At 43.9% G+C, this 10,963-nt stretch overlaps 1 protein-coding gene and 4 non-coding genes across 6 annotated transcripts; all 5 read right to left on the reverse strand.

Moving 5' to 3' along the window:
* Positions 1–4,810: 4,810 nt before the first annotated feature.
* Positions 4,811–9,800, reverse strand: rps5 (ribosomal protein S5). 2 transcript variants are annotated; one of them, XM_072674295.1, is made up of 6 exons: positions 9,752–9,800; positions 8,425–8,530; positions 7,375–7,584; positions 6,523–6,651; positions 5,430–5,528; positions 4,811–4,928 (listed from the first exon to the last, which is right to left on the reverse strand). In XM_072674295.1, the coding sequence occupies exons 2-6, from the start codon at positions 8,527–8,529 to the stop codon at positions 4,860–4,862; spliced, it is 612 nt and encodes a 203-aa protein (XP_072530396.1). In that variant the 5' UTR covers position 8,530; positions 9,752–9,800; the 3' UTR covers positions 4,811–4,859. The 2 variants fall into 2 exon arrangements, with proteins under 2 accessions (XP_072530396.1, XP_072530395.1); XM_072674294.1 differs by having other exon boundaries at positions 9,748–9,778.
* Positions 5,021–5,153, reverse strand: LOC140550493 (small nucleolar RNA SNORA3/SNORA45 family). The gene has a single exon (XR_011979188.1). It is a non-coding gene; the product is annotated as a small nucleolar RNA SNORA3/SNORA45 family (small nucleolar RNA).
* LOC140550490 (small nucleolar RNA SNORA3/SNORA45 family) lies at positions 5,727–5,859 on the reverse strand. Its single transcript, XR_011979185.1, has one exon. It is a non-coding gene; the product is annotated as a small nucleolar RNA SNORA3/SNORA45 family (small nucleolar RNA).
* LOC140550492 (small nucleolar RNA SNORA3/SNORA45 family) lies at positions 7,058–7,190 on the reverse strand. Its single transcript, XR_011979187.1, has one exon. It is a non-coding gene; the product is annotated as a small nucleolar RNA SNORA3/SNORA45 family (small nucleolar RNA).
* Positions 7,995–8,127, reverse strand: LOC140550491 (small nucleolar RNA SNORA3/SNORA45 family). Its single transcript, XR_011979186.1, has one exon. It is a non-coding gene; the product is annotated as a small nucleolar RNA SNORA3/SNORA45 family (small nucleolar RNA).
* Positions 9,801–10,963: the final 1,163 nt, after the last annotated feature.

Raw genomic sequence — 10,963 nt, forward strand, 5'->3', positions numbered from 1 at the left:
CTTTGGGCAGTTTCATTGATGAACTGGATGTTCTCTTGAGTGGACTCCCTGTTGACGCCCCACTTATTCTACTTGGCGACTTCAACCTTCCATCAGAGAAACTCCAGTCTTCATGCCTTCTCCCAATCCTATCCTCTTTTGATCTCGCGTTCAACCAGTCTGCACCAACACACAGAGCAGGGAACACTCTGGACCTGATCTTCAGCAGACCTGTCCCTGCTCTGGATGTGGCTGTGACTCCTTTGGACTTCTCTGATCACCACTTTCTCTCCTTCTCACTCCCCCTCTCTGCTCCTTCAACTACCACTTCTGCAAGTTCTTCCACTCTTCACCGCAATCTTCACTCTGTTTCCCCCTCAGCTCTTGCCTCTACTGTCCTGACCACTCTTCCCCATCTCGAATCTTTCTCCTCTCTCCCACTTGAAACTGCTACAGACACTCTCCTCTCTTCTATCTCCACCTCTGTCGACCTTCTCTGCCCTTTCTCCCCTAGGTCAGCAAATTCTTCTCCACCTTCCCCGTGGCTGTCAGATGTTCTCCGCAACAACCGTAGAGAGCTAAGACTGGCTGAAAGGAAGTGGCGGAAGTCACAACACGACTCCGACCTCCACTCCTATCAGTCTCTTCTCTCCAGGTTTAGAACGGAAGTTGCTGCCGCCAAAGCATCTTACTACAGGGGGAAATTGGAATCCTCTGCATCTGACCCACGCAAACTATTCACCATCTTCTCCTCTCTCCTCAACCCTCCTACTCCCCCACCTCCCACTACCCTGTCTGCAGACGATTTTGTCTCCTTCTTTGAAGAAAAGGTTGACAAGATCCGCCGATCCTTCCCCCCTGCCTCTACCCCCCTCTCTAGACACTGCCCTCCTCCTCCCTCTTCTCTGACTTGCTTCTCTCCTCTTTCCACAGATGACCTCCTACATCTTCTCACCTCCAATAATCCTACCACCTGTCCACTAGACCCTATTCCATCCCCTCTGTTCCAAACAATCGCTCCAAACCTCCTCCCCTTCATCTCCTCTATCATAAACAGCTCTTTGTCATCAGGTCAGGTACCATCGGCCTTCAAGTCTGCCAGAGTCGTGCCCATCCTAAAGAAACCAACTCTAGACAGCTTGGACATCGGCAACTACAGACCTATCTCTCTTCTCTCTTTCCTCTCAAAGATTCTCGAACGTTCCGTCTACAACCAACTGTCTCTCTTTCTCACTCTGAACAATCTTCAGGACCCCCACCAGTCTGGCTTCAAAGCTGCACACTCTACTGAAACTGCTCTCATTGCAGTTACAGAGAAGCTCCATGCAGCTAAAGCTGCCAGACTGTCCTCGGTTCTGATCCTTCTTGACCTCTCCGCAGCTTTTGACACAGTGGACCACAAGATCCTCCTGTCTATCCTTGCCGGTCTTGGAATTACCGGCTCTGCATGGCAATGGTTCGCATCATACCTGCAGGGACGCTCATACCAGGTAACGTGGCAGGGCGACACGTCCGCTCCTTGTAGTCTCTCCACTGGCGTTCCACAAGGCTCAGTTCTTGGTCCTCTTCTTTTCTCACTATACACCCACTCTCTTGGTAAAGTGATCTCCTCCCATGGATTCTCTTACCACTGCTACGCCGACGACACTCAACTCATGCTCTCTTTCCCACCGTCTGACACACAGGTCTCCACCCGTATCTCAGCATGCCTCGCCGACGTCTCGTCTTGGATGGCGGCTCACCACCTCAAACTCAACCCCAGCAAGACGGAGTTGCTGTACATCCCGGGAACTGCTGGACCAAGAAACGATCTTGCCATCACCTTCGAGAACTCACTGGTCACTCCCTCTACTGAAGCCCGAAGCCTTGGTGTAGTGATGGATGATCAGTTATCGTTCTCAAGTCATGTTGCAAACGTAACTCGGTCCTGCAGATTTCTTCTGTACAACATCCGGAGAATTCGACCCTTCCTCTCTAGAGAGGCCACCCAGGTGCTTGTTCAGTCTCTCGTCACTTCCAGACTTGACTACTGCAACTCTCTTCTGGCTGGTCTCCCTCTGCGCACCATCAGGCCCCTGCAACTCATCCAGAATGCAGCGGCACGGGTCGTCTTCAATGTCCCTAAATTCAGCCATGTCACTCCACTGCTGCGTTCTCTCCACTGGCTTCCTGTAGCTGCCCGCATCAGATTTAAAACCCTGACGCTGGCCTACAAAGCCAAGAACGGACCAGCCCCTCCGTATCTGATGGCAATGGTCAAAAGCCGATCCGCACCAAGAGCCCTTCGAGCTTCAAGTACGGCTCGGCTCGACCCACCATCCCTCAAAATCCGCGGAAGACAAGCGTCCAGGCTTTTTTCTGTCCTGGCACCAAAGTGGTGGAACGAGCTGCCCCTGGATGTCCGAACGGCCGAGTCGCTCGCTGTCTTCAAACGCAGACTGAAGACCCACCTCTTCAGAGAGTACTTGGACGAATAGTTCTATGGTTGCCTTATTGTATTGTGTTTAGTAATGTCTAAGCTTGGAGGTATCTTTTGTATTAGTCTATTCTAACTAGCTGAGGTTTTCTTGGGTAAATAGCAAAGCACTTTGTAAGTCGCTCTGGATAAGAGCGTCTGCTAAATGCCGTAAATGTAAATGTAAATGTAAATGGAGTTGCAGAGTTGTCCGGGGTGATCCACGTCTCAGTCAGTGCCAGGAAGTTTAGAGACCGAGCAGAAGCAAAAGCTGAAATGAAATCTGCCTTCTGCACTGCAGACTGGCAAGTCCATAGTCCCCCAGTTACCATCACATTGGTATTAGAACAAGGTGAGTAAATGAGGTTACCGGAATTGCGGCGTCTGCATCGGTATCTGCACCTCCGGCTGCTGTCAGAGGTGAGGACAGGAATTGCAAAGCACATCTTCAAGTACAACAGAATAGAGTTGAGTAAAAAAAAGTTTTTGCAGCAGATATTCTAGCTAGGAGTCATGGCGTCTAACAAACCGCTACAGACGTGCACCACACAGTGCTCCACACCTAATTTATCAAGATTGGAGGCACTTGGCTCCTCCTCTGCAATTCACACTTCTAGCTGGCCTGAAACTACACCTGGATCAGCACCTCAATCAACTAGTGAGCACCAAGCTTCTATGTTAACCTTAAGACAAGAGTGTTAGCAGAATCTAGTTAGAAGTATATTTAAAACCAGCCTACCTTACAAGCTAAAGATGACCCCAAGTAAAAAAGCAAGCACACTGTTATACACACACCAGAGTCTTTATAGAATGTTTTAGAATAAGGCAGAACTTGTGTGGATCTTTTAGACTTCTGAGAGGCTACCTGATAGCACCATTGTATGGACAAAAGTATTTGGACACACCTCTTGATCATTGCCACAGGTGTATTAAAATAAAGAACCTGCACTGTGGCTTTACAAACATAAGTAACAGAATAGGTCAGTCTGGAAAGTGAAACTGAATCTCAGCGTGGTTCTGTAATAGGAACCACAACAACTCATGTAAAGTTACAGAGCAGGGCGCCCAGTGCTGAGCAAAGTGCAGAAACGTCTCCAACAATGCTGACTCAATAACTGCAGAGCTCCAAACTTGCTGTTAGAGCTGTGAAAGGGCACCAACTCCACATTAATGCTTATGGAGCTGTAGGTGTCCCAGTATTATTGTTCACATAGTGTATATCCAATGCTAGCAAGCTACATGGTGCTAAACCAACAGCGGTTTAGCTCTTCTCAGCTGTGTTTAAGCACTGTAGTATACATTTAGATTAACCACTTTTTGTGGAAGTAAGTTGGCAACAAGCAGGAGAGATGGACTCTCCAGAGGTGGCACAATCCAGGCCAAGCTCCATCTACGGCAAGTAATGCTAGTTCTCTCCCTGAAAACAAACACAAAATAGGATGAGGAAGAGCTTCTTCCCACAGGCCATTCAGTTCTTAACCAGGACCAACACACAGGTCTTTTTCACTGAACATCAATCACTTCTGCTCAGCTGCACTTTACACTCAGCAATGCTCACCTCATCACTCATTTCTGTTTTGTGGAAACTTGGTGTATATATTGTCATTTCTTTCTTTACATTTTACTTTATAAATTTACTTCATTTTATAGGACCATTGCTCCATTTTACATATTCTAATATACTATATTTTAATCTTACTACTCATGTGACCAGTCAACTCTGAACAATCAAAGCATTCCACTGCCAGTTGTACCATTTAAAATCTAGGTTTTTAAGAAGCTTTTATTTTTTGAAGGGTTACCTTTTTATCCTAATCTACTAAATGTAGTGTCTTCATGGTCAAATGGATGAAGCTCTGGTAGATCTGGGGCCAGAATCCCCCTCCCTCAAAAGCTTTCCTTAAAAGACTTTAAGAATCTTTGACACCAAAACAAACCTTAAATATTCTCGAGAAAGCCAAATATACTCTTAAAATCCAATATTTTAATGTAGACAAACTGAAATTTGTAGTTTAGAGGCTTACCTTTACCTCTAACAGTCAAAGCACTGTGCAAGACTGTTGTACGGTTAAGATTTCTGTGACATTCGTTATGAAGCACTATTAAACCTTTAATTTTGAATATTACAAAAAATAATAATAATTCCTAAAGTGTAGAAAGAACACTTGATTTACATAAACAAAATATTCTTTCCTAAGTCATGCCTGTTACTTTCCATTTAGTTCAATTGTTTCCCCTTCATTTTACACAGATTTGGAAATTATGGAAAATTAATTTTCACTCTGGTCTGTTACAGTATTGTACTGTAAGAGAGAACTTCAAGCAGAACACCTTTACAAACAATGCAGCCCAACAACCACTCTTGACCATCTGAAATTTCTTCAAATTTATTTATTTCATCTTTTTGTAGAAAGAAACAGGCGTTTTAACGGTTGGACTTGGCCACTCTCTCCAGCTCGTCCTTCTTCTTGATGGCGTAGGAGTTTGACGAACCCTGAAGGGGGGAGAGAAAAATAAATAAATAAAAAACAAACAAACACCTCAGCTTATGTTCAACCAGGACAAATTCACTAAAATCCTTACAGAGGGTGTTTCTAAGCTGGTGATTGGCTAAGCAATGGAAAGCAGCAGCCAATGAATAAGCAGAGAACATTTGCTCTGCGAGGACTATAGCACACCAGGACAATGAGGAATATCAGGATGTGACTCTAGTCTCGCTCTCCGGAAAACATCCAGTTAGATCACTGTGAACTCAGACTAGCCATACTGAACTGGCTCAGTGAGGGTTATTTAGCATGACGATTGATTCCTAAAACCATGCTGTTGCTTACAGTATAAGCTTGGTGTTAGTAATGCTGGCCTGGTGATCTTGGTCAGTATAACGGCTGAGTTTAGTCAGGTTTGTTTGAGCAGGTTAATCACCAAACTCAAGACCTCCAGGACAAGTAATTCAAGGGAATAATTCACAAGTACTGCTGTACTGTAGTCCTGTTACCTTTGCAGCGTTGATGAGCTCGTCAGCCAGACACTCAGCAATGGTCTTAATGTTCCTGAAGGCGGCCTCTCTTGCTCCAGTACACAGCAACCAGATAGCCTGGCAAAAACAAAGACAGTTAGCAAAGGAAAAACACCATCTAGTACCAACTCCTCAGTGCTTGATATCTCCAGTGACCATCCGGCGACAGACCAGTAATCAGGCCACAATTGAGTAAAGGCCAGGACTACCATTTCTAAACTGATAACTTCTGCTAAAGTGTGTAACCAATACAAAAATCACTCAAATTGTTACAAAGGATGTTTCTGAGCTGGTGATTGGCTGAGCAATGGAAAGCAGCAGCCAATGAATAAGCAGAGAAAGCTTGCTCTGCGAGGACTATAGCACACCAGGACAATAGATAGTGTCAGGATGTGACTCTAGTCTCGCTCTCTGGACTTCTAGACTCTAAGCTGACCAGAAGTTGATAGGATCTTTACAATTTTTCAATTTAATATGACAATTATACATTAACTAACTTACTGTAAATTCAAACAAATGTTAGATTACTTGATTACTAATACAGTAAAAGTCCTAATAAAATAACTGCATATTTTTCTAATTATCAAACAAAAAAGATCATGAAGGATTATTCTGTGAGGTCTACAGAATATCAGGACAATGAGCAATACCAGGATGTGACTAGTCCTACTCTAAAAGATATGCTGTGTGATTAAAAAGTAGCCAGACACCCATTCTAAACGAGTGAATTCACTGTTTATACACAGGTTATGGTCTCCATAGAAAGACACTTTTGACCGAATCACACGCTCAGAGCAGCTGTCCAATGCCAAGCATCAGCTAAAGTATAAAGTAATAAAAATTAGTGGCAGAAATTAACATCATTGCCTGACTTCACAGATTCTTCCATGAGGCTGAATGCAATAAAACCTCAATAATAATAAAAAATTTGACTTTAATAGTTTTACTGATGCTTTGCTTCAGTGTTTAATCTGGACTATTTTGTATTGAACCATCCAATGCAAGATAGCCTCTCTGTATCTGCATGTGGATAAATTCGGTGCGTGGAGTCACTGCAAGCGTGTTTGTGTACCTGGTTGACCCTGCGAAGAGGAGACACGTCCACAGCCTGTCTCCTGACTGTACCAGCACGACCGATACGGGTGGAGTCCTCACGGGGGCCGCTGTTGATGATGGCGTTCACCAGCACCTGCAGGGGGTTCTGAAAGGAAAACAAGAAAAGCAAATGAGTCTAATGGCAGAAAACAAGTGTTGATCAACTACTACTCTGGCTTACTGACTAGGCAAGCATGCAGGTAATTAGCTGTTATGGGTATAACAACTTCATTACAGCATCAAAAAGGGGAAGGGAACTCTTTTGGAACATTGCAATGATGTTAAATACAGCATGCCAATACACCTGTGTGTTTGATACACCAGATTCTGTTGTGGAAACCGGTAAAACCAGACTATTGGGAGCATCCAATCTATGTTTGCACCATTTGTGCTCAGGTTCTGACAATACTTCCAATATGTTCCGAAAACCATACTACCCACCTCCACCTCCATAAGTTTAGCAATATTGAATGTTTGTGTGCAAGTCTCAACATCTTCATGACATTTAGTAAATCTGTTTCTGAGCTGGTGATTGGCTAAGCAATGGAAAGCAGAAGCCAATGAATAAGCAAAGAAGGGTTGCTCTGCGAGGACTATAGCACACCAGGACAATGGATTGTATCAGGATGTGACTCTAGTCTCGCTCCAGACTTCTAGACTCTGAGCCGATCAGAAGTTATAGGCTCATAGTAAGTCAAATATACCCTTGAGTATATTCACAAACAAATACCTCACCTGTCTGATTAATCTGAAAATGCCCTTAAAATCTTAGTTCACGTAAAAAAAAATAAAATAAAAAAAATGGCCTGTACTGTGTCCATGTGCTCACCTCCCCAGTCAGCAGGTGGATGATCTCGAAGGCATGCTTCACGATGCGCACGGTCATCAGTTTTTTGCCGTTGTTGCGGCCGTGCATCATCATGGAGTTGGTCAAGCGCTCCACAATGGGGCATTGGGCTTTACGGAAGCGCTTGGCGGCATAGCGCCCTCCGGAGTGAGGGAGGTACTTGGCGTACTTCTCCTTTACAGCAACGTAGTCCTGAAGGGAGGAAAACAAAGCTCTTCAGCGCTGATTTGCAAGCAGGCCAGAGGACCCACACTGAAACGGATAAGACTCAGGGGCCATACTCTGAAGATTGTCTTTTTGAATGTGCCTCCCCACCCCCAAACTTCATAGTTCTTAAACCTTTAAGAATTTCTATTATTTTTTAAATGTATTTTTTATACATACATACTAAACTTTACTTCAGCTATCCAAAGACCTTTCAATAGAAATGTCCCTCAGGTATTTCCTTTTTCAATAGGCCAGATGTTATTCTTTGTGAAAGACCCCACAAGCCCAATCAAATCATATACTGTTGATTTCCCAAATCAAAACTTCATCATTTACAGAGATCACAATTGTCTTTTTTTTTTTTTTTTAAAGATTAAAGAGGATCGGTTCATCAGAACTGTTTCTGAGCTGGTGATTGGCTGAGCAATGAAAAGCAGCAGCCAATGAATAAGCAGAGAAAGCTTGCTCTGCGAGGACTATAGCACACCAGGACAACGAGGAATATCAGGATGTGACTCTAGTCTCGCTTCAATCAGTAGTTTTACAAAATACAGTCTTTAAAACTGATTTTAAGGAGTTTGACATGGCTCCAATAGCTCCACACATCCACATATACATTGCAGATGGTTCTTTATGGAACAGGAGTTCTATATAGCACCAAAAAAAGGTTCCACTGCTGAAAGAACCCTGTTTCAGTCCTATATTACAACCATTTAGCCTAAAGCTGCAGAAATAAACAAAAAAAAAAAATACACATCAAGCTTCAGACTCCAGACATGTTCACAAAAAGTGGAGCGGTGGACCTTTCCTTCACAGTCTGCTCACCTGCAGGGAGATGTCGTTGATCTGAACATCATCCGTGCTCCACTTTCCGAACAGCTTGATTTCTGGCGTCTCAGCCACAGCTGGTGCGGTCTCCCACTCCGTCATTCTGGCAAGAGAACATAATGGTATCAGCACAACCTGGAGCTTTAGGATTTGGCTGCAGCCTCCCGCCAAGTCAGGGTGGGCCCCCTCAATCCTTACTCGCAAAAACACCGGATAAGGGGGGGGGGGGACACCTAATGACCAACCATTTAAAGAATGAGACAATCTGGGTGAAAAATAACCAGGTGAGCTCCAGATTGATTGAAATTGGGCATCTTTGCTCCTGGTCATCCTTAAAATCAGAGATCTCAACAGATTCAAGCTTAAGATCTGAACCTAAATGTCTAAGAGCCTCAATAATGAATGAACTGACAATATTAAGACGGTCAGCAGCCAGTCTTGCCCAGTGAGGGGAACGGTCATTGGCGGATTAATTTCTACAGGCAACATTTGTACAACGTTGAAAAGCTTTTCTTCATTTTTAATAATACTATAAATAAATGTAGCTGCCAGTGAGCTTAAGTGTTAAAATGGACACGTTTGAGCAACAATAAACATCAAAATTAAACGTCATGCGCACAGGAACCAAAAACGAGGGTCGATTAAAGCCTCTAAAACCTATGAACATCGAAATATTTAATAAACGTTTAATTTCATAACCTGAACGCTGCATGCAGCTGCGCCACCCTCAACAAAACGCAAATAACGTGAACCTCACATCGCTTAAGCAGTCCACGATCTCTTCAGCAGCTCAACTGAGCTTTAAGCTGATTATCCACTCTGAACTTAAACGTTTAAACTACTAAAACATCGCGTAAACATCGCGAACACCGTGCCTGCGATTTTCCCGTTCCACCTTAAACAGCGCAGCTCTCCCATTCAGCTGCCTGCCCGTTTAAGGTGGACTGCACAGATAGCGTGAGCACCGTGCTAACCGTGCCAGCTAACACCGAAATAATACGAGCAGGGAAGCTACAGCCGGTCTACGCCTCAAACAGCGTGTTATTGAGCAGGTCAGTGGCCCAGACCTTGACTTCAGACCCATTTAACGTGCTTAAACCCGGAGACGGAAGGTCTGCGCCCGCCGTGCCGGAGCTCGCCGCGGCCGCATGGACCGCATGGACAACACGGTGATCTTTCTGAGCATTTTTCTCACCTTAAACCTTATATAATCACTCCAACCTTTAGATGATAGTTAAATTACACTCTTATACCGCCGCACAGACGGATCATGCCCGTTTATGAGGTGGTTTTAAGTTGAATTTGAAGGTTTTTCTTCACCTACTTGTGTCCGCGATCTCTCTACACGCCTCGCTCAGACAGGAAAGGGCCTCCGCTCGGCGCGCACGGCGCATGTCTGCTTTGGCGCTTGTTTCCGCTCCGAATGGGATTCTGGGTGTTGTAGTTTTTACCTCCCCCAGCTCCATGTTCATTCAATAAGACTGGCTGTCAGACTAGGGGATTGGATGGAGACAACAATTTATTAAACTGAGATAACGTTGTGTCAAAAAAAGTGACAAATAGATACCACACAATATATATTTATTATTTATTAGACTTTATTGTTATTTATTTATTAGATGTTTATTATTGTATTTATGAGAATCAGTGGTCAGTTGTGGTCAGTTGTGGTCAGTGCTCCTTTGCAAATGTAAATACCGCTGTATGTAGAACCATCTACAATCATACCATTCAATCAGCCAGAGAGCAGTTTAAGCATCCAATTAGTCCTATAGTAAAAAAAAATATACTGTGCAATACCCCCCCCCCTGCCCACATGTGCAATTAAGAGTCATTTGCAATAACTTGTAAATAATATTGCTATTACTTTTAAATTCTTATTTATATTGTGTATATAGTGTAAATTATTTATCTACATTTTTTTGTAACTGAGTGTCTTGCTATCCCTTTCTGCTGTGACACAGAGAATTTCCCCATTGTGTGGCTCAGCGGTTAGAGCCCCGGGATATTGATAACAGGGTTGTGGGTTCGATTCCCGGGCTCGGCAAGCTGCCACTGTTGGGCCCTTGAGCAAGGCCCTTTACCCTCTCTGCTCCCCGGGCGCTGGAGTTGGCTGCCCACCGCTCTGGGTGTGTGTGTGTGTACTCACTGCCCCTATCACGTGTGTGTGTGTGTGTGTTCACTACCAGATGGGTTAAATGTGGAGGACACATTTCGCTGTACAGTGTACACTGTACAGTGACAAATACGTGCACCTTTAATAAAGGATTATCTTATCTTATCTTATCTAATTTTTCTTTTTACTAAAGTTACCAGTTTTATTAAAGAACCCTTGAACAACCACCCCCCTCCCTTTTTTTAAAGAGTGCACGTCAGGCTCTATGCTCTTGGTCATAAATGAAATCACAGCAGGGCCATTTTATCAAATGCTTCTATCTATATAAAAATATTTAGTGATTAATTACATTATATTCTGTACATTACTGTAAAGTTTGGACACACACTGGTTGAATGTGTGCTGATCATCAGCTTAAAA

The sequence above is a fragment of the Salminus brasiliensis genome, chromosome 2 (genome assembly GCF_030463535.1).
Source record: "Salminus brasiliensis chromosome 2, fSalBra1.hap2, whole genome shotgun sequence".
Taxonomy (NCBI): Eukaryota; Metazoa; Chordata; class Actinopteri; order Characiformes; family Bryconidae; genus Salminus; species Salminus brasiliensis.